This window comes from Cardiocondyla obscurior, linkage group LG01 (assembly GCF_019399895.1).
Source record: "Cardiocondyla obscurior isolate alpha-2009 linkage group LG01, Cobs3.1, whole genome shotgun sequence".
Classification (NCBI taxonomy): domain Eukaryota; kingdom Metazoa; phylum Arthropoda; class Insecta; order Hymenoptera; family Formicidae; genus Cardiocondyla; species Cardiocondyla obscurior.
The window spans coordinates 11523791-11550831 of NC_091864.1; the positions used below are offsets into that span (position 1 = coordinate 11523791).

General features: G+C 42.0%; 1 protein-coding gene across 2 annotated transcripts in view; it reads left to right on the forward strand.

Moving 5' to 3' along the window:
• Positions 1–27041, forward strand: part of LOC139101760 (opioid-binding protein/cell adhesion molecule) — a 113200-nt gene that overhangs the window by 58609 nt on the left and 27550 nt on the right. For both annotated transcript variants that reach the window (XM_070655167.1, XM_070655175.1), the window contains one exon: positions 17327–17504. In XM_070655167.1, the coding sequence (XP_070511268.1) occupies positions 17327–17504 (178 nt within the window). The remainder of the gene's footprint in view (positions 1–17326; positions 17505–27041) is intronic.

The window sequence follows — 27041 nt, forward strand, 5'->3', positions numbered from 1 at the left end:
CTCTCTCTTCGCGACTACTACCTCGTTTTTCTCGGTTTCGCTCCGGTAAATAACGTCGGAGTAGGTTTGGGCGCGGCGAGAAAAATTAATGCCCGCCGCGGGCCTAGTGGTTCTTGAAGCTTTGCTGGATGGTTAGTAATGGCATTACTGTGCTACAAGGCTTGGTGTGCCGTATTATGCAACCGGCTAGGCGCAAAATACATCGAACGAAACCCGATGGGTAAAAACTACGAAGCGAATTTTGTTAATATGCAACGCTGCCCATATTGTTGATATTAAAATCTACCGATGCGTGATTTTCTTGGACCGATATAATTTATTCCCCGTTGGATTTTTTATTAAAATTTTGAAGCATATTTAATATAATAATATCACGGCGATACCGATTTAATTATGTTATTAACTGGTATGTGCCCAATCAAGCGATTTTACGAGCTTGATGCTATTATTTATATTCATTGTATTGACGGCTTAATATAGCGGCAGGTATATATCATATTCGTGTTATTCATGTAAATTTATGCATCCGACGCACGCAATCGCATACGTGAGCTCTTTCATATTTCTTTCATTAATTTTGACGCGTAATGAACGTTTTAGCCGGCCGCGATAAGGATTTCAGTAAATAATTTGCATTTGTAATTTTGTTTAATATTTCTGAACGAGTAAAGGTGAAAAATTATCGGATAATTTGATTAAAACCCGAATGGGAGTAAATGGACGAAGAAAAGAGGGCTATATTACAAGCGACGCGGAAACCAATTGTGAAAAAGCGACGCGCCGTACGGCCAAGTTTTAAGATTCATGTCTCGGGGCGGTGGAGTTCCGATTTACCGTCTTTAGAACGCCAACGAAGTGGATGCGTGTGCTGGATCGGCGATGCTTTGGGACGAAAAAGAAAGCGCGGGATGCTCGAGGAGGAGACGGTGGGACGAAAGTGGAAATAGAAAGAAAAGCGAGCCGAACGCCGTGCAGACCGCGGGCGTAGTGTCATTCGCGACGATAGTACCTTCTATTACCGAACTTTTAAAGCGTCTTTGAGCAATATTGTCTTCGCGGCGCAAGATGGAATGCCACCATTTCGCCTTCTGCCTTTCTCGCAGCCGTTTCGGCTTTCGTCCTCGCGCGCGCGGCATCTCTTCCCCGTTTCGCTCCTCGTTGCGGCACTCGCTAGACAAATGGATGAGATCGTTCTGGAACGTCGTAATCTTCACTTTATTGCGAGACGAAGCTTTCGAGATAGATTGCGGATTTCAGTAAAAATTTCGAGTCAATTGTTTCCCCCTCAATATCACGTTTCCGAGACAATTTTACTCCACGCAGTTTTATTAATTCTCAAATATGAGACACGTCTTTCAGCGATACAATTCTGAATCGTTTTCTAATTTGGAATTCGGGTAAAATCAACGGTAACGTTGCATTACAATAGCACGATCGTATTTGCTATGGTATTTACTACCGTATTCACTAAAAGGGATTCTGGTAAGCAGCTCGAGTTGCTCTCAGCACTTTGGAAAATGTTACATTACCTACACGTTAGATTGCCTCATAGAAGTGACCTGACCCAAAACGTGACTCAAACAAGGGTTTATTCCGACAAAATTGCACTGCGCTTGTAAGGTGTTTGTTCCACGTTTAGCTTTATCCGTTAACATATATATATATATATATATATATATATATATATATATATATATATATATATATATATATATGCGCCTCTGAGTGATTCGTATGAAAAATGCGCGTGCCCGGGATAGAAAACGGAAAATCTTTTCGGTGGATTTATTCTCTCCGAGATGAAACAGTCTACATATATTATTCCACCAACTTGATCTTTCTATTTCTTCTTACGGCTTTCCCGATTCTTGCACTCTTTATCCTGTCGTAGCGATTTGTAAGCGCAAAATGCCACTTGGAATAGCGAGCGAGTTTTAATCGAATTATTTCTCGAACGGTTACCGTTTAATATTACTATAACGACGATTTTTATTATTATTATTTTTTTTAGATATTGATCACGTTATCGAGAGGTACGGATAATCGTAAAATTAACGACTTCGACCACGTTTAACACGACAGTAATCATCTAGCAGGTGATAAACGTTACGCTACTATTGAGATAAACGCCCCGTTCCCCAAATGCTGATCTTATCACAATCACGTGCGCGACAATGGAAATAAGAGTTAAATCGCTAAGGGCGGGAACGTATTTTCATTCTTCTCTTATTGGCTCAAGCGGAGGTTGTCCTCTTGGTTATCGAGGATTTATCCTCTGAATGTGTGCGAGCCATCGATTCCTCTTCCTTACTGTAGCAAGGTTAAATCGAGCATCCCTCGTGAGCGCTGTCACGCCGCTACCCTTCTCCACCAAGTACGACTTTTATTTTATCCCGAAGCATTTTTCTCCCGCGCCCGCGTCCCACGCGAACGGATACGAAAAACAGATACACCGTCTCGAGAGGTGATAGAGTTTATCAAGACATCTCTTTGTTCTCCGCTCTCGGAAACAATCCTGTATCGCGACCGGTTTATCTCTCGGTATAATATGTTTCCTGTCTTGTCGGGAGAAAATTACACAAATCGAATGCAAATACGATCTCGCGATCGGGCCGATGCCTATCGGTTTGATTATTGGGTTCAATTATTAAAAGAAACGACGGCTATTATGGCAGGGCCGAGTCTTGGATAGGGCAGCGCGGTGTTGTGTATCTGGCCCTTCGTAGCGTATCAACCGTATATATCTCTCGATGGGCGATACATCCCACTAGGCAGCTACGGGAATTACGACCCTTCGGGGGTTGATAATTCTGTCTGTCCGCGTGCCGAGTTCAGACGATGGATGCTTCATTGCGGAGCTGTACACCGTTCTTGAATCTAGACCGGTATGAGCGCAAGTGCCCACGAAATTTATGTTCCTATTGGGAATGATCGTTCCTCTTGCATCGTTACGCTTGCAGAGCGCATTCGCGCGACTCGAATGGGACATTGACAGTTTCCTTTGTGCAACTGGCACTCGCCTTATCTCTTTTGGTCCATTCGCTCGCTTTTGCAGTAGCGAAAAGCGTCTTTAAGCGCTTTCGAGGCAAACGTGCGTGAATGCTTCTCGTAAAATTGCAGTTACGATACAGTCCTTTCTCTCGGATCGACACGGCAGTGACTTGTTTATCTTTGACGGTTTCCAGCGTCAATCGGGATCGTTACACAAAATACATTAATTAATTAACGCGAGCATGTTGATTCCCGCCGTCTTCTCGCAAGCCACTTTTCAATCGGAATTACTAAGAACTTTGTAAAGAATTCAACTTGTAATTAAAAAGCTATCAATTTTTTTTTCCCTCCCGCAATATTAAACACGAGAGAAATAATATCGACAATTTCGTAACAATTTATTTATTTTATATAATTTTATAAAAATAGATTATTGAAAATATATATTAAAAATTACGAAGTATATCGACGTTTAAATTTTTGAAATGTTTTTAATATAAAAAAAAAAAGAAACAAAAAAAAAGATATCGTGCAAGTAACGATTTATTGGAGGGGACTTGTTTTATTAATTTCATCTTTTTAATACAGATGATTGTAATTAATATCGTTAATGTGTCATTATTGATAAAAGGATTTATTGCGATTTCACTGAAAGCCTCAGTGCGAGCTTTAATTAGCCGACATAACGGTAATACGACATAATATTTGTCGAAATACCAATTGTTTCAAGTTCTGATTAATACTTGCAATATATGTATATGTTTAAGTATTGCTCGCACATTTATTCCTCGATTGATTTCGCGATATCTTATATAAAGCGAGATTAATCCTAACGAGATTAAATCTGTAAGTTGATCGTTCGCGCTCGACAAATCCGTCCGTCTATTTCGCGCGACATAAGATAAAGATTGGTTGATTAAACCTAATGATCGGGAAATAAATCATGCGGAAGTAAAATAGCACGGGGTCGGATAACATGAGTAATGCTGCAGTATCACGCAGGGAATCGTGCGTTTCGAGCGATAAACCGAATTCAATTTGCAGTTCGCATCAGCAGTTCGCCGCGCTGATGTACTCGACTTCGGTCGGCGGAGGCAGATGCATTTTCGCCGTGCCGACGTCGGTATGTTCGCCTGGGCGTCAGGAATAGAGCCCTGGAATTTAGATTAACGATCGTGCGTGACTTCAAAATTACCGTTGATCCCGTATCCGGCGCGCTCTCTTCTATTTTTCTACGTCTGCCCCCGCCGCGCGCTTACGATTTCACCGTCGTTTTGTACTGTTCCGTTCTTTCGCGCGGAGGTTGTCGAGGAAGGTTGGCGCGGCGTTATTCGCCTCACTGCGAAAATTAGAACCGTCGTTAATGGATAGACGAGGCGGGGAAAAATGCCGGGGTAGCTTAGAGCGCCGTGGAAAATTTGTTAAGGAGCTGTAAAATTCGCACGATAAACACGAATATTATAGCGCTACCAGCAGTTATCTCTGCGTTCTCTGCATACTTATACCGCTGCTTAGCTGTATTCTTCATTTAAACTTACACTCCTTAAATTATGCGACTCTCTTCACGTAATTACGTGACTTGTGTAAGTTAGGAAAAGATCTGAATGCATGGGGTCACGTCGCGAGCTACGCAAACTGCTTTTCTGCACAATTTAATTACGAGCGTATTAAAAATGAATTCTCGCTTATCTCTTAGCGAGATAATCCGTCACGATATGCTTCTCGCGCAAGGCACTCTCGAAGGATACGGCGTTAAGAATATTCGCAATTTTTCCTTTCGCACGTGTCTCTATTTTCCTTTGCGCCGTGTCGGGTTGCTTCAGAAATGAAATGCATAAGGAGGAGCGATGCACCTCATCTACAATTCCGTTGGGTCATATCGACACGTACGACGCCAGGATGTTTTCTATTACCTTCTTGGCTTGTAAACTAACATTGTGTGAGTCTCACGTGTATAACAAACGGGTCGTGCTCTAGACGCGCGCGCACAGCTGTAAAAGATAGAAGCGTGTGCAGATACGTAAGGCGTAGCACAAGCTGTCGCCGAGTAAAGATTCGAAACGAGGTGTGCATAAAAAGAAAAACAGAGACGGGATAATGGCTGAGAGGCTCGGCTTCGTACGGAGCACGACCCAGATCTTTCGCGATATAACAACCACGCGACGACTCGTCGCCCAAAATTGTAAAACCTCTTTATTTCATCCTTATTGCTAACCTCGTTTCGTCTCGCGGCTCCTTGAAGCTTAATCTGCGAAGTCTTTCGTTGACCTAATTAAATTTAATTTATTCGCAGATGCGATTGATAACGTTAAAACGTTCAATTATTTATTATTAGTTTAGTTTTTAATATTAATCCGAGGAGTGTGGAAAGTTAACATCTAATCAGACTCGAAATTAACGTGAATTTTATTTCCGACGTATCTGCGTCTCGTTGTTTATGCTACTTCAAAATTGATGCGATTATTTCTCTTTGACATTCGCTCTGTCACAATGATCGATGCATCTCTGCCTTCTTCAACTACTTCTACCTGTTATATATCATGATATATTACACCAGCCTATAAAGACCACCAGCTTTATACATTGATCGATAATGTCTTATTTCCGTACGCTACCTTGATGACTTCCGGCACGTCGGAAGTTACAAAGTATCGCGTCACTTACTCGCTCTGTCAGATGCGATCGACGCTTTATCGCCAGTGTAACCAGATAAGTATAAGAACATCCAACTATTTTACAAGGGTATCACTTACAATAGACGAACTTTCGTTGATCAAGGGCAACTTCTAAATAACTTTGGAAAATATTTTAATTGTACTCGCGCACCCCTCTACTCCCTTTCTTTTCCTAATAAATTACGTAATATCGGATTTATATAGAGTTAAGTAGTTAATAAAACTTGTAAGTTAAATTCATCTGCGAAAACAGGTAATAATTTGCTCGCGGAAATATTTACGACGCGTCAAGGAGTTTAAAAAAGTTTTGGTAACATTTTTATTAGCTCTTCGGGTGGTAAAAAGCTTTTCGGCCGATTGTATCTAAAATCGAAAATTATCGTTCCACGAAGCTCAACTCCATCACGTGTGTTATCGTGAAACGTGGCGTTTCGCTAATCCGGCGACTTTTTACAAAGTGTCTGGAAATCTGTATATGAAATGGCGCATATTCGCGATAAACGTTACAGGCGACGTCAGGATAATCTCGGGCATGACACACCGACAGTAAAACGCACACGGTACGCGAATGCGAGTTTCGTCGCGATGAAGAAGAACGACGAGTCGTCGCGTTGCATCGTCGAGCATGCGAATTAGGCAAATTTATACGAAAACCATAAATCCTTAATTATTTTCTAGCCGCGCAGCGTCCCGTGTAAGCGTGCCGGAATTTGCGATTCAAATTGCAGGCCTTGCTATTAAATCGGCCGCCGCAAGCAAACCCGCCTCCCCTTTGCTAATATTTACCCTCGCCTTTCTCGCGAGTTACCCGTTGTCAAGACAGGCGAAGGGCTAGAAATGGAAGATGACCCCGTGAGTTCTACTTAAACGTCGTCTTTCGGTTTGTCATCCGAGGAAAAAGATGGTTTTAAGACGCTCGCTTTAGAGAGGACTAAATTCCATTCATTTAAAGAGCTAAATTCCATTCCCTCGCTTCAGGAATTTACGTGTTAACTACCCGTTGAACAAAGATGGGGAAATAAAAAGTAGATTTTTCGTTTCCAATATTTTACAATCCATCGACATATTTGAATGTATTTTGTTCTTTTTTTATTCGTGTAATATTTTCTATTGACCCTACAATCTTTTTGCGATAATTTTTTTTTCCGTGTAATATGATTGTTATACACACACATTTTCATAAAGATTTTTTGATAAATTTGCTAATATTACGTCTCTTACAATGTATTATGTATGTATACATATAGAGTTGTTTAAAAAAATGCTAAATGTAAAAGTATCTTTTAATTTTTTCATAAAGAAAAGTTATAGCAGATACCCTACTTTTCACAATTTGGTATTAAAAATTTCGTTGTCTTTTCCGTAGCAGTTTATCCTTTGTGTCTTATCGAAAATTATCGTTATGTTTTCGTTTTTCGCCAACACGGCTTTAACGGCTGAAATATATGCCTCGTCAACCAGCCGGTAATAGTTTCATTCAGACGACACGCTGGCCGACGTAAGCCGTTTCAATATAAAGTCCCGTTTTATCACCGAAAGTCTATTATCGCGACTCCAGCCCTTCCCAGCCATTCTTTCGCGACGCCTGGTATGTAGGAGGGCAGAAACTATGCATTACTTGCATAATTTTAAATTTATACCCCGAGGCAAGAGGCGTAGGGCTGGCGTGGCTTACTCTAAGCAATATCACGGAGAACTCCAGGGAAAAGTAGAACCTGGTACCGCGAAAGAACGCCGGGTAGAGACTGCGGACGGGACAAAGTGTCATCAACGTTGACTCTTCCACTTATCGTAACTCTGCACCGTGGAAAGATACTTTCGTGGGGATTTCGTCGTATGAGGCTGCGTTCCATTTCCACGAGACCTTTTGGAATCGCGGGATCAAGTTTTAATGAGGCGTCCTCTATCGCCGTACTTACGTCGCGTCCAGTCGTTCGGAATCCGCGCAAATTGCACGAGCACTTGAAAATTTTTAAATCCGACTCACGGTTACTCATTCAAGAATTTCGCGATGGAATTTCTTTTTTTTTTTTTTTTTGTTCGTGATTCTTTCCTTGTTCCAATGTTCTGTATTTACCTACATTTATTCATTGCCTCAGGATTGATAGGATGTTCTTACCCCGTTCGTCAATCGATTAATTTAAGCGCGTATAAACAAATCATTTTATTCATATTCGCGAATTTATCTTCGTTGCGTAGTAAATTAGTAGATGGACTTAATCGATAAACGTGAAAGGCCAGTGCGCAGTATTAATCAACAAGAGTCGGGAAATGTCTGCCGCTGGTTCGTTAGTTACTCGTATACCGTCAGGGTGATCGACGATGCGCGATTAAACCAATGCAGTAATTGCAATTTCATTTAATTCGTAGTGGGCCGATCAGTTTTCACGAATAGACGATATTTTTGCCAGGAAACAAAATAGGACGCCGCGCGATGTAATGCTTGTTTAAAATTTTATTCGATTAACGTGGTATTTTATTGCGCTTTCGATTAGCTTATAACATTTTTTTTAATTGCTGCTATGTGTAAATGGCAATTAAAAATCAATATGTGCCAAACAATAATATATCTCGTTGAAATCGTGATAATTCCCATCTCTTTATCCGCAAGAAATTATTGAAATTCTTCACATTTGAGAGCACTTCGTGCTATATCGCTTTGGTTTTCGTAATACTAATTCTGGAAATACACCATGCAATTCCCGCGGCTAGTCAAAGTATTATTCGCAAGCGTAAATAGTATTCCGCGAGAATGCGCCTGGCTTATTTCCCGATAATATTCGGTTTTGTGCACATCGAATTTTACGCTCTCATTTACTCGAGGTTCCCGCGCACTTCCAATACAGTGGATTTATTCGTCGCACTATCAGCCGTCCCTTTACGTACTGTACGATTGGCATTTAGCCGTCTCTCGTGTAATTTCCGTCTAATTAAATGACTAATGATTGGTAGATCGAAACTAAATGCTAGTTTATATTAAATTCTCTCCTCGTAATGCATCGCATTATTTTACCTACATTAAAAAAAACCATGTGCACGCTTTGCGTGCGCTATTTTTCGAAAAGTCCTAATTCGCGCACGTCATTATAATTTGGAACATTAATTAATTATAATTTTTATATAATAATTACAATTGAGTAATCTCGGTTCAAGAAACCCCACTTACAAGCTATGAAAAAAAATTATGCGACTTACCAATCTGCATGAACTTCAGCGGAGTTGTGGAATTCTGCCGGTGACTGTAACATAAAAAAAAAGAAATATTAATATAGACACGACAGTATATTAATTAATAAGATCACTTTCGCGCGTTTCTGTTCGGCACTCGCATTTAGAATAAAACCATGTCAAAAAATTACGCCCGAATACTATACGGAATTTCCAGAACGACCGACGAACCGGCTGCGGTTCGTATTCGTATAGTTTCGGCGTCTGGGAAGGTAGTTCGCGCCAGATTATATGCCCCTGGACCGTCGATTATGCGTAGATTTTTAATACGTACGGAGCACGTGCTGCGTACGTACGTCTCACTCGATCGCTGGAGGAGGACAGAGCGAGTGTGACGTAACTCGCGCGCGGCACGTACGCCGCTCATTCCCATCCCTTCCGGCTACCTATCCGTCTCTCTCTCTTTCTTAATTCTACACAGTTTAACGCATTATAAAAAATATTATATGCTGAATATTAATTGCAAATTAAATTGATACCGAATTTCAAAACCTTCTTAACAACTAACGTTTACTCTCGTCCCTTTTTTTTTTTTTTTTTTTTTTTTTTTTAATTACTAGAACAAACTTTGCGCACGTTTTGCGTGCGCTATTTTTTGAAAGATTCAAGCTGCAAATTAAATCAATTTTTTAAAAAATAGTACACGTAAACGGTACAGCTGTATACATTGCTTTCGTGTAGTAATAATGCATATTACGTCATTTACGAGCGCGCAACATTAATTTATGACGATTCGAATTAATATTAATTCGCACACATTCAATTACCTACGCAACTCTTGACACACGGAACGGCGGCGCCTAGATAAATCACTTAATGTCTAAGGTGTTGACCCAAGTATGTGACAGATCGCCGCAGCTTAGCAACGTTCGGCATAGGTCAAGCGCGTTGTATTGTTAGGCGCGGACAATGGAATGATAAACAATGGATCGTTATTATATAATGGTTGAACCGAGCTAAGCTTCGCGTTATCATCGATTCGAATAGGTTGCATTATTTTCGCATCGGGATTCTGTATATTAGCGCACGTTACGCGTGTGCACTTTCGTAAAGGATCTTTTGTTCAACCATATCGCTGCTTTCTACGTACATTTCGCGTGATAATGAAACGTCTCGCTATGTATTTAATCAAAGTTTAAGATTACGCAAGACAGCTCCGTATATAAAAAAAAAAAAAGAAACCTTGCTTTCTGTTCTCATCGATTAAATATTTGTTACATTATTTTAATGATTTATTATGTTGTGAACAAAACGAGACACGTTTACCGTTCAGATAACGCGTATACGCGAGAGATGTTTCCGATTAAGCTTCAATTTCCTCTTATCGGATAAAGAAAGTGGCGGCTTTGCTTGATGGGTGCTACGATCTTTGGGTCGGTTAAATTCGCCCGGACTTTTTTTTCCGTTCGCTAAAACATCAGCCAGCCGTATCTGGATAACAGTAAGCTTTAGAAACGATCGATAAAGTCATCTTCTTTTCTTGCTGGGTTTTCTCAGGAAACTCGGAATAGGAATTTATATGTTCACCCATAAAACGCAACTATCTCCCTCCTGCGGCTTGTCTCCCACTTTCATTCTTTTGCTTTCGCGTGGATTTCTTTTTTTCTTCTTCTCCTTTGTATTCCCGGTTTCTGTTTGCCTACGCACTTAAGGTGCATATCCCCACATTCGGAGGGACACGTGGAGTTAAACTTTACAGAGAATAAAACGATACCATCGTAACGGTGGATAATATCGAACTTGTCACGATATATTACAATTATTTATAGTTCCCGTAACTTGGTAAGCTGTTTTCGCTTCCGGAGATTAGATAGCATTAATAGGGAAAACCTTGGAGAGGGAAAAAAAAAAGTTCCAACAAATACACGCGAGAAAACGGGAAGGGTGCGCGCATAAAAAGAATAAGTTAAAGACTCCGAAGAAGAATAAATCAATAAAGGATAGGTTTTTGCCTATCAGGGTCGAAGGATCGATTCCATCGCTCGCAGTTAAGCGTTATTATCCTTGAGCTCCCTGAATCCCTGCGGTTTACTGAATAATACTACGTTTAAGTAAAGCTTGCCTCCCTGATCCAAGAAATGGCACTCTCAACTATTCACCGTTGTGCCTCGCGATCGTGCATTTTCACCAATTGAGACACTGAGACGTTAAAATCGACGACGAAAGGCTCGAGAGTGCGTGTCTGCGGCCACGTCGAACGTATCGATACGCAATATCCGTTAATGTTCAATACAAGGACACATCAGACACCAAATCCGGCGGAGCGTGAAATCGAGATGACTGCAAACCAATCAGTGAACTAGACCGAGTCAGAGTAGACTAATGAGGACGTATCCCGTGCGTACGTGCGTTTAACAGTCCGTGAAACGTATCGCATGGAGAACCAGAATTGCGAAAAAAAAAATAAGTTTTTCAGGTAAATCGAGAAGAAAGAATTGCTCGAATCGCAGACCGATTAAAATAAACGATACAGGTGTCAAAAAGGAAGATTGCAGTAAACGATATTTTTTTTAACTTTTTTTGATATTTTCGTTAGTTACAATTTCACGTATTTTATTAATTAAGGAATTTATGGTCTCGTATGTCACACAAAAATTTTATTTACTGCTGGGAAAAACAAATTTCTTTTTTAATTAGAATTTTTGGCATTTTTATTATCGTTTACCACGATCATTCCTCAATTTCGCTTTTTTTTTTTTTTCTTTTTTTTCTGTATGAGTTCTGGCGTGGCGCACGGCCGCCGCGATGTGATGCAGCCATCTGTAATATCTGAAGCGTAAAATTCCAATAAAAATCGGACGATGACTTGTTTGATATAACGGGTAACGGGCGAAGTATGGTTAAGATTATCTGTTTGATTAATGGTGCTGTTAAAACGCGCGGAGATCACGCGTGCGGGATTTATACGTCGGCGTAAAAAAAAAACGAATTGGACAAATTGAACGGCGAGACGAGAGTCGTTGATGCGGACGCGGATTCAAAGTGCGTTCGGGGTGGAGGATAAAATGCTCGTTGCCGTCGCGTTGCGCGCACGTAAATTTGTAATAAGCGCATTAGCCGTCGGGGAAAAAGAAAAGTGTCGGGTAATATTGGCGATAAATATAGCTTTGGCAATCGTCGCGGACGTCGTGGATTTCGAGACGTTATTGTTCCGCCAGCGGTAACGAGTCTCGGATTTGAATTCATTGTTTCAAAGAGCCAGTTACAGCGGCTTTTCACGAGCAATATATTATCTGTTATTATTGCAGCCTCACTCGAAGCCACAATGGCCGGCTTTGCGCTCTGATCTCCATATTTTAATTAAAAGCTCTTGACGCTGGATACGTACGTCTCCTACCTGGTAGAAGTCAATTCGCAGTATCACCACCTTCGTAATATACTTGTATGTTAATTCGCCGCTGATGGTAATTTAGAATATGCTATTTCGCGGACTGTGAAAATGGGCGCCTGCTAACGAACGCTCTTCCTTTAGTCTAATCCGTACGTACAACGTAGAATAATACTTTGATTATCACTCATACGCGCAGTAATAATCTACACCTGCCGCATTACGCGATAATTCAAATGCGCCACAATAACGCATCTATATTTCAACAGAAGTAATAAATTTTCCAAGGGTGCTTCTAGTCTGAGAGAATGGGCATGCAAGCTGTAAGGTTAAATTGACTGGTCACTCGCTTGACGTTGTGCCGACGCATTAGTCTTACGTTCGAGCAAACACACTTAATTAGATATGCCACTTTTCTGACGTTCACGAGGGACATTAACTCTACCACGCAGTCACGTTCGTTTCTGTCCCACGACTAAACAGAGCAATTTGTCTGTCCATTATCGCGCGGCGTTACACAAAGGCGAGAGGCAGCTAACTTCGGTATTGGACACCGAACACGCGATGGCACGCGATGTAGCCGACCAATATATATATGTATATACATATGTATATATACATATGTATATACAAGTATATATTGGCAAGGGGACAGGTGAACGGAGAGAAAACAGAAAAGAGCACGGGGCGGGAAGATAGGCAGAGACACAAAAGGGAAGAAGAAAAAAAAAAAATCCACCGGGCGGAAAAACGATGGAGAGGATTATTGTGGGGCGATGCGGTTCGAATCCCAGCGTTCGGGCGAAGGGGGTGCAAGCGGTGGTTTATACCCGTTGTAAAATGCGATGGGAATGTTTTCCCCTATGAAAATAGTGGGTCGTAAGACTACCGTGCGCTGCTGCGGGTGCTGCGGAGCGCCGGGGCGATGTGCGAGAGGCCAAGCCGCGTCGGGGCTGAGGTCGGAAAACGGCGTCGAGCCGCATCGCGGCGGCGGCATATGCCGTGTACGGCGCCACTCCACTCGTACATCAACAACGTGATTCCCATGCATACTGCTCACAATCTCGTCGGTGGCGCGGCGCGGGCACCGGCAGGAATGCATATGCATACACGCGTGACCCCGGGGTTCCCCGCGTGCATATGTATAACCCGGGGTTGTTTCTCTCGAGGGACACGTGTGCGTCTACCCCCGGACGCACGTGTGCACCCGTGGTCCTTGCCCGCCTCCGCGTTTGTCACGCTCCTAAATTCATGTTTCGAGGTCGCGCCACGTCGCGCACGTGTCACGAGCGGGGTTGATAGGAAAAGACTGTTTCCGTCGTTTTCACCGGGTCCAGGGTAACCGAAACATCACGTTCCGCGCGCCGAAAGCTCTTCGAGCCGCGCGCCGAGCTTCATTCGTCTGATAAACTTACTGCATTACGATAATTAGGACGTTAAATATGTCTTTATCTCGTTATATATCTTTAGATGCGCTTAACTGACTAGATTCGTCGAAGGGGTATATCTCGCTCGAAGAATTTTTCTTAATTAAAACGCCGGCCGTCACCGTCTCTGAAGCTTTGGGAAAATAATTTTTAAAGATATCTCCAATTAATTAATTGAGATTTTGTTAACGATTAATTAATTGTGCTTTATGCTCGAAGCTCATTAAGTTTTTCTCTTCTCCCTCCCGCTCTTCCATCGAGATTGTAATAAAACGCAATGATTTAATTGAACGCGAAACTTAAATTAGATCATTCCGAATGACGACATTGCTCGCTCACTTCACGCGTCGTTTTAGATTGCATTAACGTTCCAGTGATTTCTGATAAGATGTGCCCAGCACGACGTATGCGGGGTAAGATATATATATATATATTCCGCGGTAAGGTAAAAGTTAGACGCGTAAACTTAAGATTGGTTGCCTGCTGCGGTCTCCCTATAGGAAATTCTGATACATCTCGAGTTTCGCGTCAAACTTTCCGGCACTACTTGGCTTCGTCTACGCGATGTATCCATTCGTTTTTCCGGTTCCTTTTGTGCACTACGTTACACGTACCCTTCGTTTTCTCACCCGTGGTAATTTCGCCGAGCATGTCGTACGGCTCGCCGTAAACCACGTACCAACGATGAGTTTCGTGTTCAAAGTGCCTGCTTGTAATTGTGCCCGGCCGTTTGTGGATGCACAGGAGACGTGCGCCCGCCCTCAGGACGCGAAACAGAGTGTGCTTCGTGAAATGTAGCGTTAATCTCATTGTTTCGTCGTATTGTCGCTATGTTATAAATTACCCCGGGTCAATTATTATGACTTTTTGGCGCGGGAAATATTTAAGCAACGGAGAGGCGTCGATATGGAGCTTTATTGAAGAACTCAGATTGTCAATTAATGTACAGGAAACGTAACCCGTACTCGGTATTTACGTAAGCTGGATTTAGATTAATCAAATGAGTGGAAACACGAAATTACGATGCCGTTCAGCAAGCTGCTCGTTCCTATCTGTTCGCTCTCCCGTTTGTTTAATTTGGATTCTTCACATAACATTCGTGTATTTCTTTTTTCGTTTCTTCTTCTTCTTTTTTTTTATTTGTTATTTTTATTTTTTTTTTTATTTAATCGAAAAGTGTCTGATGCACCATCGGATTAATTTCGTAAAATTTTAGGGAGAATAAAATCACGGTCAGATGAAAAACAATTGAGGTTTTTCGCGCATTTCACGAGCAAATCTGCTTCACGTTAAAATATGAAACGAACATCGTAATTACGCGGGAGCGGAGCTCTTCACAGATGCGTATAAACGCACAATAATTCCTTTTATTTGCTCGTGCAATATTTATTTTTATTTTCAAGTTCCGCGGTTTAGATTAACGTTTCAGTTTAATATCCGGTCATATTATATTTATATAATTCAGACTGCAAAACTTTTCCACGGCGCTGCATATTGCCCAAAGTTTAAGAGTGCATTTACTGCCGGTGATGTAATTATTTCAATCTCGCAGCGGCGAAATGCTTTCGGAAAGTTGCGAGAGAAAGATTAAGTCGCGACGGTCGCCAAAGAATATGTTGACTTTAAATAATCCAAACATTTCTCGTAGTATATTCCTTTGATTCGGTTAAGTTTCTTTCTCCTCGCGCGCATCCACCGCCGGGAAAGATACGCGGGGTTAAAAGCAGCGAAAAAGAGTAACGAACATTTCTTTTTGCGTCCGCGCAAAAACCGCGTGGGGAAGAAGCAAAGAGCATACAGTGACGTCGGGAGTCACACGGAAGAAAGCAACTCTCAAAGGACGCGTGATACAAGTCACCCTCAAAGGATGTATCCGGAGTATACCGACCGCAAGGGAGACGCGAGACTGGTAACTCGATAAAAAAGTAAAAATGGATAAATCGGGAACGTGCCGGCGCCAAACGATTTCTGTTTCCGTTATCCTGGAAAAAAAGGGAAAAAAAAGTAGAGAAAAAAAAAAAAATGTCGGCAAGCTTTGTCCTTGGTTGTTTCAATCTGTTCTAACGGGTTGTTTTTTGTTTCCCAACGGACGCGTCCGGAGTTTTCATAGTTTGGAAAAGAGAGAGGGATAGAGAAGCGGTTAGTAATGACGAGGAGCACAATAGCTGATAGTTAACGCACAGATGCGTCGGTTTGGACCGCTTGTTGGTGTTATAACGACGCTCGAGCTCGAGCGTTACCCGCGTGATACAGAATAGTAAGCGACATTGGGCTCGCGAGCGAAGGGTCGAATCGCGGGGAAGAAAGAGTGGCGGAGACGCGGGCGCGCGGGATCAGTTAGTGGCCTTCATTTGGGTGCAAATGGAGTTTTTCCTAAATGGACGTTTCGAAAGTTTGCCGCTGTCAGGTATTGTTTGGCCGGCGGTAGGTCGAAGGAGGAACGGGACGTGGGAGCGAGCGGAACGCGAAATCAGTCTGCCAAGGCTTTGATTAGCTGGCGTCACGGGGTCAAAGGCTTCCTCGATTGTTCCCCTCGTATTTATAGTTCGTTCGTTCGTTCGTTTTCCCCGTGGCAATTGTCGCGTTGCCGCTCCTTGTCTTCTCCGTATTTTTTCGCCCATTCTTTCTCGCATTGGGATCATATTGCTTTTCACGGTAGAAACGTGTACGGAGGACCGTTTCTATTTCATTGTAGCTCCGCGTCGCTAACTTTGTAATATCATTAACAATTTACTTTACTTTTTAATAATATAATAATCATCTAAACATTATTCTCACTCTACTCTACTTTTTTAAGTTTAATTTCAAAAATTTCCGCCTTATTTTTCCCTGTTTGCATCGAGGCGAGCCATTGTTGGTTTAGCCTCGTCACACAGTTGATTATAGATAGGCCACGTCTTCGTTTGTTTGCTGTAGTTTTTATCTTTATAAAACGTATTTAAAATATATTCAATTAATCGCGCTTATTATCTATGTTAGCTACTTGAATAAAGTTTATCAAATAAAGATGTGTTTCGGGAAGACTCGTTACAAACGTGGTAGCGAGAAAAGCAATTCTGTTCCAAAAGAAGAAAAATATATTTCGTTACATGCCAAGATTATTGCAAAGCCGTTATCCACTCTCCCTTTTATTTGCCGATCGAAAGTGGATGTTCCACGTGAAATGCGAAAATCTCCTGAACGAGATAAATTTCTGAAACCCACTCGTACGTATATATATCGGCCGTGTGATCGAAACACGAACGGTTGAAACTAAAAGGAAAAGCAATGATTCCCCGTTGCTTTACGACAGTAATTAAGCGCGACTTCGCTTCGGAAACCGCAACTAATGCTTGCCTCCATTCGATCTCGAAGCTTCATTTGCTTGCGCGTCCAATGACGCCGTGCCACTTTGATCTCAAGTTGAGCACTTACGAAAGTAAGATCGCTCAATCTATGCGAGCGTTAGCGTTTATTTACTATCAAATCATCGATTCGCTGGAACGCGTTTTGCGACTAAGTGGCAGGCCATCGGCAAGCGGCAGTTTTACTAGACGCAACTTATAAAAAGAAAAAAGGAAAAAAAAAAAAAGAAAATTGCTTCATAATCTCGTTTAAGTTATCCTTGAAATTAAATCTCTATTTCATTATTAAGTTGTGCTTATGAAATTAACCAGGTTAATAAATTTTCTGTGCAGTGCCGAAGGTGGAAATAGTGGATGAGCACGGCGCTACGGCTGGTGACAAGTTCTACAAAGCAGGTAGCACAATAGAGCTGAAGTGTGTAGTCAGCAATATACCGCAACCCACTGGCTATGTCACGTGGCGGCACGGATCTCGTACGTTAAATTACGACACGACTCGCGGCGGCATCAGGTAAGCTCGGCAGACACAATATTTTGATACCGCGAGAATGGTCTTAAACAACGCGCCGCAGTCGGTGATGTGTCAATTTCCCGCCCACTATAGCGGAAAGCATCGGTTTTGATTTACACGCGGAGCTCGTTGTTACATTATATATTGTCTATTTGACGTGTGGCATAACAGCCGAGTGGCTTAAATATATAGCTAGTTAACATTCTGGCAATTCGGCCGAACGAGGGACTCCGATGGTTTATGCAGCCTGCATAGGCGGGCATTCTAATTGCCTCGATAAAGAACGGTACGTTCGGTGAATTTTGAAAGGCCTCTATTAAAGTTCTCGGGCGACGGTCAACAATTGCGGCGGTTTCTGCCGCGTGTGACCTAATTGGTTATAGATATGCCGGTATTCATGAATTTCAAATGGCGTTTCAGACAGCGTCCGATGTTGTCGGTTTCGTAGAATGATTTTTCAATCAGTAGCTCATCGATAAAACAATTTCGAATTTTTCTCAGACGCAATATGGTTCCTTTGTCTCGCGATTTGACGCATCCACCTCGCTCGTTTTTAGCCGTGATCGGTTCACGTTACGTGCCTGACAGTTATGCGATAATAGCCGATTCTTGAAAAGTCTATCGGGAAATTAGCAATATCGCGATCGATATCGGGCTTGAAAGAAATGATACGAGGCATCAGGTGAACTGTTGACAATTTAATCACCCTTGAAAACGCTCGATTATAGTGGTCCGATACACATAATGAACGAGCTCGCTGCTCGTGCCAAACGCAGGCACCGGGCTTTGAATAAAACATGTAAAACTTTGTTAATCACAAATCCGGGTCACAGGTGCGATTAGCAAAAATTAGACTAATTAGTTGATTAATTGTAATTAACTGCAGAATTATTTCATAGCAATTAAAAACCGGCCACAACATTATTTTAAATAAAATCGATACAAAAAAAAAACAAAAAAAATGTTTAGCCCTAATTTTTTTTTTCTTTTTTTTTATTTGCGCAGATATTACGCGAAAGCAGTATAGCATAATGCGAAGAGCACGCACGATGCGTGCAGCTTATCGAACGCGCTCTATTACCCTTTGATTGTGCGCGAGAAATATTTTGTGAGATCGTTAAATCGAACGCGTCAAACGCAGCGCTGCAAATAAACGACGTTCGATCACGCCGTCGCGTCACTTGTCGTCATTACTAGTTCAGTGGATATTATAATGACGCCTATCGGTTTTTTTTTTACTTAACAAATTATTATGAAAAGACTATCATTCTATTTAACAAATTGGCTCTCGGTATAACATGTTCTTGAATTATATGTGTGCGTAAAGAAGGGTGAACTGAACTTGCGCGTGACGTAATTCTAGCAAGTATAAGCGTAATTATTAGCTAAATTTATTAGCTTCGCCGTATTTTGACGTGGTAAAGTTTTTGTTTGCTATTTTAGGTTCTACGTAAATTTGTACATGTTAGCCTTCTTACCTCATCTAACTTTGTGCACTTCCATTTCTATCTACTTGTTAATGCGAAAACTCTCACCGGCTAAACGTCTATAAGGATGCGAGGTTGATATAGGCAGCACATCGGTAAAGTTAGTTAGCAGTATAATGTTATTATGCTCTACATATAGTGTTACACTTCACCGTCTCCAACATCTCGCATGGAGGAGCTTGCCGACCTCCAGTCTATTACTCTTCACCTTGGGCGTTCTCTAAGTTGGTCAAGTCTGTAAGTGCACGCTTCGGGCATGCATGGCCACGCGCGGATGCTAAAGCTTGATAATCGAGCGACTCCGATAATAAAATCGATGGAACTAATATCGCGACGCGCGGCTTCTAACAGTGAAATTAGGGAAATGTCTTTTCGTGCCCCGCCAAGTAATATCAACGCTGTCGCCGTAATTTCATCGGCGTGAGATATCAACGCGATAAATTTATATTTCTAATCCCGCAGCTAATGTTATATGCAATAAACCGTGATCGAACAGTTTATTAATTTATTATGAAATTTCGAGTTAATTGCGACATTAGGGACGGTAAATATAAAGTGAAATGTATTGCGCGTTGTATATAATGGTGTCGTATCATTCGGCGTCCCGACGCTCGTTCGCCACGGTGATACGTGCGGGCTGATCCATTACTCGGCAAATCAATTAGGACACGGGCGTCGTAGCGCGGAAAAAAGCGTGACGAAAACAAAGCATTTAATCGGATTTTGTTTTATCGGCCGTACACGCTGTGAACCCACGGCGGCAAATATTTCATGGCAACAAGGGGGAACACTGTGGCACTCCTTTTTTTATATCAGTGTCCGCGATAAAATAGGCCCATATTTCAAAATTCTATTCCGGTCACGACTTGTTCCTTTTTTTTTTTTTTTCGTTATCCTCTTTCCGAAATAACGCTACCGAAATGTCGATATTATTACTCGCCTTTCTGTGCAATATCTGAAAGATTCAAGTAAAAAGTAGCACAAATGGATTCTGACTTCTACATTCACGGCGAAGCATGGACATTTCCATTTGTTAATATCCGTAGAATGTTTACTAAACTATTTTAATAAATACCGGGCTCTGATAAATGTAAAATTTTCTCTGTGGACGATACATATGTAAAATGTATGAAATAAATTACGCAAAAAAAAAAAGAAAGAAATAAAACGAGAAACAAAGTAGGATTTGCGATTATATTTTTAACAATCGTTTTTCCTTCGAAAATTAAACAGAAGCGAAATGAAGGGAGTGCACGAACGAACCGATTTTCCGATCAAAAGTTTGTATCCACCGTAAACTTTTATGAAACTTACGGGATGACTTCTTCACGGGCGCCACCCGGAGTAGGTTGTATATGCATCGCGCGAAAATGTTGCGACCGTGCAACAAAACAGAAGTGACTGTACAGAATATGTTATAAATAAATACTGCGTGTTGGCCAAGTTTTTTTTTCCTGTTAGCGCCCATCGGCGTGATATAACTTTTAAGTTGCCCCTATTTTCCACGATCATATTCCATATTGCGTTCAAATATAAGAAGATTTCCCGTGAAAAATGAAAATAAATCCCATGTGCTGAATTTATCGATGTTCAAGCTAAAAGTAAGACGATAAAACAAAGACATAAATCGCAGGACGTTGTAGAGACATTGCAAATGTTTCTCTTTGTCTTACTTTATATCTTCATAATATAATTTCTTTTTTTTTTCACAATTAATTTCGACATTTCATTCATCTCGTTATGTTTAATTTTCTATGATTTGTGGCTGTTACTCGCTAAAGAAAAAAAAAGGTTATAAATTTATCAGATTGTTAGTGACGACGTTTTCGTCCCTGGGTGATAATTACGGCCGCAAACTTTTCCATAATTTTATAAAACTTTTCCACAAAGTACGATTAAGGGGGAACAGGCACTTTCTTAAAGTTAGACCCGCTTCTCATTAAAGGCAGTGTTTATTGGAATTGTTATGCATTCTCTTTTGCATTTTTATGGGTGGTCCTTGGCAGTAACATGGACGCGTTTTTCTTACTCTGCGTCGCGCGGTATCGTATTTTCATGTTGGCAGATCATTCGCAGCGCAATGAGTCGCTAATAAGAACCCGAAATGAATATTTATAACGCTCGTAATAAAATGTTATGATCTTACTTCTCAGATAAAAAAAAAGGGGACATTGTTTTCACGCATATATTTATTATTAATGTTACAGCGATGTAGAAATACGGGAAAGTTTGTTGATCTCGTTTACTACGACCGCTACTAATTAAATAATTAAGCACGCGTAATAGATTTAATTCCATTTGACTACCTACATATGTAACGCGAAACGCTGGATGCTGCGATATATGAATATCTGATAGATATGAAAAATAACATTAGTTAATTTATGCCCGAGGTCTACATGTGCCGCGTAATATGGAAATTATATATGAGATTCATACTTTTGTAACGTGCAATTTCATGATTTCATACTTATTAATTTTAACTTCATATATTTTTCGCATTGAATCCTTAGTATTTAAATTTTGCCATGCAAAATACCAGGCTTTAGAAAAAGAAAAAAGAAAAATTAATGGATTAAAATAATGTGTTTTTATATCACTTTTTAGTAAAGATTTGTGTTTTTTCTTTTTGTAAAAATATAACTTTGACTCTTTAAATTTGATTTTTCTTACTTGAAACAAGATCGCAAACTTTCTATTTTTTTTTCTTTTTAATTTATGCTACTGTGTAGTTTATCGATCAATTTATCAAGTTATTTAATGAGGAGTACAAAATCCTATCCGAACAAGTTTTGCAGCGCGTCTGCACGTTATCAAATTCTCATAAACAAATTATGTGGCGTGGTTAAATTGCACTAGCTGTACATAATCGTGTTAACGCTTTGATGGTTAACGACGACATTGATTAACATCTAACGCGTTCACAGCGTCACTTTTATTTTGCTCCATTTTACAAAGAGCTCAATTAATTATGTTTACAACATATCGCGACGTAATATAAATGCACGCGGAGTGACGTGTTAATTCTCGTGCACGTCTTTGAGTTGCATGCCTATTTGGCCGAAAAAAAAAATTTTATCTCGCTGACGCTTTGAACAAGCGTTCTTTACCTACCACGTTATCCAATTATCGCGAAGTGGCGCTGAAATGTAACGAAATATTCAACCGCGCTGAACGTTATTAGTTGTAATATAGCTTTAACGAAGGTGTCTTCTTATTCGCGTAATATTATTATTCACGCTGCATTTCGTGCTAATTTTAAGCGCTTTGTGTCCCTGCGGAATTAGCAGGAATTTCTCGGGGAGCAGTCGGGCTGTCACTACCTTCCGAAATTCTCGAGAAGCCGACAATTAACGAAATTTACATAGTCCTATTGAATAATTGCGTTATCGACTTGTCAACGAAGTAACAGTCGTTGTGTGTTTGTTTCTCTTCTTACGCCAAGACGCCGATTACAATTTTAGGTTTTCACGTACAAGTAGCGATTCGCGTTTACTTTCGCAAAACGGATAGAGAAAGAAAGAGAGAGAGAGAAAAAAAAAGTAGAGCCCGAAAGTGATATAAGAACTACGGGATTCACGTATACGAAACGCGGAACAGGTTCGCTTGTCCGAATATTCACTGTGAAATCTGCTGTCACTGTATATAGCATTCAATTATGGACTCGAGTTCAACATTGCCAGAGGATTTGCCACGGGAAACGTGTTACCTTCTATAGCTGTAAGTCAGGCCCGTATCCGTTTGATTGATCGTTACTCAACGGGTTTTAGCGGATCGATACCTTGCATGATGCAGCAAGGATCGCAGCTTAATCACGATGTAGCCGGAACAAAGCGCTCCGTTATTATCGATTTTCTTAACGCTGGCATATTAAGTAGGGAGTTTATTACAGGATGAATATTTAGGCGATACGTAGAAAAATCCCATTTGCATCTTATCGTTAATTCGTGATGTTCACCGTTTACGGTTTTTCGTGCGTCTACGAGAAACGTTATTACGTTACTGAAAACGGGAATTTTGCACGCTGCCGAAAGTACCGCGTGGAGCATGCTGTTAATTTCCAGTTTCGCGCCAGGTAAACAAGCGCAATGCAATTTTCCCACCCGCGTCGGCGAGGTATCGCGATTTAACGCCGTTCAAGCGGCTGCAGCGACGCGTTATGTCGATTTCTTCAATATTTTTCCGTCACACGCAGCTCTGTCTTTGTACTGCCGTAACTTACGTACACGCATATACTTGCCCGTTGAAAGCATATATGTATATTTATGCGAGCATATTTACCGGAGGAAGAACACGGCACTCCGGGCCGTACGCCCATTTACACCGGGCGAGCTCGTTGTGTACCTTACTTGGCATCGCACGTTCGCGGATGACTTCCGAAAGATGGAACGGGGAGAAGCGACACGGAGGTGTAACGAGGGAGCGAAGGAGGCGCGAGTGGGTGACGGGGAAGGTGGGAAAAAAAAAGGAAGCGAGAAAAAAAAGCGAGAAAAAAAGGGGGAGCGGAACAACGAGTACATCTTTCCTCTCTCGACTTTCTGGGCGCGCCGTGTGTATCCTCTCTCGAGCAGCGCCCAGGGAATTTAATTCCATTTTCAATTTACCTAAACCCCTTTACGCAAACTCCGCTACCGACGTAGAGTACTTTTGGACTTTTTCTCCCCTTTTCTGCGTGCCTTCCGTCCGCCGCCGTTACGTTCTACCCTTATTCGTTCTTACCCGTGGCGTGGCTTCCTTCCATTCGAGTTCGCCGAGCGAAAGGAGGCACACGTTTCCGCCACTTCTGGCCTCCTTTACGAATGTTGCATCGCGAATCTTCAGGAGGGCCCTGAATAAAGTCGCTGAAATGTCGGGGGTGGGAGGGCTGAAAGGAGGAATTGACCGAACAGATAGCAGAGCCACTTGGTTTTAACTGCCTTTTATGCAGAGATGCCTTCGGAGATCCACATTTCGAGTGTCCACTTAAATTGGAGTTTTATCCGACCGCGGATTTCCACCTTCTCCACTGCGAGACGTCGCGCGTTAATTAATTCGCGGTTTCTCTTTACTTCGACAATGATCGTTATCGTTACCTCCCGACTCTCGGTTCCTTTTGTTTCACCCGGCCTTTTCACGTTCGATAGCTTTCCAGATGGGGCTTAGCTACGTAGCGCAGCTGCATTCCTCGTTAACCGTATCGCTGCCGGCGCAACGCGGTTAGTGCATGCACGCAATTACTTGAAGACGCCGACGAATCTAACAGGTCCTCGACGAGATAGCGGTATCGAGAGGGCTAAGCGCCCTACGTGCCGGGATACACGAACGCGCCGCGCCGATAATACTCGCACACAGCTGCAGACTCCGTCTGGCGCCGTGTTACAAATTTTCAGTGGATCCTTTGCGTGATAGATTTAAAGAGCCGTCGCGTAAACGGGAACGAGGAAACAACAAGCGCCTTTCCGGCACGGGGCAGGCACGTAACAACGCAGTCAGACGACGTGATCTGTGACAAACGTGTATACTAACTGTAAAGGCGAGATTTATAGCGTAGCTTGCGAGACGAGCTACGAGCTGCAGCTCGGAAGAACAGGTGCTCGATAAATTCACGAGCGTCGCGGGCGCGTCGTTACAGTTACCCCGGCGGGAAAAACTTTCGTAAATTGTAGCGGATATTCCATGGTAAACTCGTTAGACTCGGTATACGATATCGAAGGCCTGTAGCGCCGGCCATTATTGCGTCGAACGGATAGAAACATACGGTTCTTTTAAGCCATTAATGGCTATGGAATTTCCAATCGAGCACACTTTCTGTCAAGGATGTTTAACGCGGCCATTCGCGAATTTCGTTTCGGCGCCGCGTATTTTTACGGGTCGTTATTGCATCGCGCGCCGAAAGAGCGCGATGATATATAAATACAAATGTCAGCGTCGACGCGGGGCAAAATAAATTTCGTCGACGCCGCGGGAATAAAAAAGTCCCCCCCGTCCGGAAACGTTGGACGTGTGATTTTGATCTCCCCGCGTAAAAACACGGGCTGCTTTCGGATTGTTAAGTGACATAAATATTCGCGATAAATGTCTGATAAGTGATATTACACCGGGCGCGGTTCCGCTTCGCGCTTTCGCGGCTGTCGCGCGCGACTTCGCACGCCTTTGTTTTTCGATCACGTCCGCTACTTTCCTCTATCTCTCTTCCATTTCTCGTTATCACGACATTTTGCACAGAGCGCATTTGTTGCGCACATAAATAAAACTTTATTATCTCGACCGTACGAATTATAGAAGTCGATAACGGCACAAGTGAGAGATCTTTTCCTCTCGTAAAAGGCATTTTCCTTCCCTCCTTTACTATATTCTGCAATAAACATCTTTATAGAGACGGTGAAAGCCGCCCTGTTTTCTAGAGAAAATAATCGCACTCGCGCGATCACGCTGCATCGCTTGCAGGAAGTTTGATACACCGGTAACGTAACAGCCATTATGGCCGCGCGGTTCCAACGGGGTAAGTTTTATTGCAGTTCGCGTTTACAGTCAGCACGACAACAGCGAGATTAGACAACTATGAGCTATGAGATTAGATGCCGAATATGACCTGTCGCGTAGTTAGCGCTCGTACCATTCGGTTATAATCTATGACATTATATGAGCGCGCGTGTATACGCGAGCGCATCTGTAATCGACTGCGGTGCAAATAAGTTTAAATTTAGCAATGCAAATAAGATATAATATACGAATGATCGTTGCGCGCACTAGATATAATCGCTCTCCTCGACCCATTTGCTTTGAAAATATAAAGAATTGTTCAGCAAATCAACTACGGTCTGAAATAAGGCACACCGAGAAAGAGAGAGATTGCAAACAACACCCGTATTTTGCCGGTAGATTAGCTCACGAATAAATTTACAATGGGGCGTGTAACGTTTTCTTTTTTTCTTTTTTTTTTTTAATTATCAGGGCCACGTTTGATCAAATTATCCATCGTTCGGCTCGATAATTAAGCCCGCGGAACGGTATTCGTCGTTCTAAACCGAAATGACATCGAGTGGGTCCATTTAACGGGAATAAACTGTTTCTTTCGCAAGTGGTTCGCTACACCGGGATCGTTAGTCAGATAGAACGAGTCGTGCCTGGATTGCTTGGAGTAGACACTTGAGACCGGCCTAGGTATTGCTGGGCCATGGGTCAATTGTTTCCCCGGTGTAAACAGGTCAGAAATAAATCCCGGCTTAACGCCGAGCTTAAAAGCTCTTAAAGCGGTACCCGTTCCCCCTTCGCCTCAATTTATCCCCTCGCCTTGCCATCGTCGATTTTCCATCGTCTTCACCTCCGCGCTCCCCACACTTCCCGCGCATCCGCTGATTCTCGATGCACTTGATCGCCTTTTTCCGCGGTCTTTGGCTTTGTAGCCGATCTCGCATGCGACTTCATCGGGCGTGTTTAATCGCGGCATTATGTACGAAGAAAAAGGGTACCTTTGAACGTGGACGCGAGAATAAAATTAAACAAAAAAAAAGAACAAAAAAAAAGAGTACTGCTCGCCATTAGCGAAAAAAAAGCACCACCGTAATCTGTAATCCCCCTCTGATATTTCTATCTGCAGCCTGATGATCATTTGTTAAAGAAGAGACCGCGCAATAAATTAATCCAGTTATTATGCATACAGCGAGACGCATACGTCGTAACTCTTTGTTAAAATAACAACAACGATACACGCGGTTACACGGCGGATGAACGTTGGATGCTGCGCGGCGGAAAACAAGTTATGCGTCCGCGCCGACTTTTAATATATGTAATTTAACTGTGCGCGCGTTCTGTCTCCCCTTCGCCCCCCCTCACCCCCTACCGTTATTAAAAGAGTACGAGAAGGAAGTATGAAAACCATCCATCACGGACAATAGAGCTGGCGTGGTGCCACCGGCCAGAGACATTTTAACGAGGCTTCAAATCCGGGGACTTCATTTACCCTATCGCTGTATTTTTTTTTTTTTTTTTTGCAGTAGTTTTGTTTTTTTATTTTTATTTTTTTTTCCTCTCCTCCTGTGCCTCTTTAATGAAAGGACAGCGGAAAAAT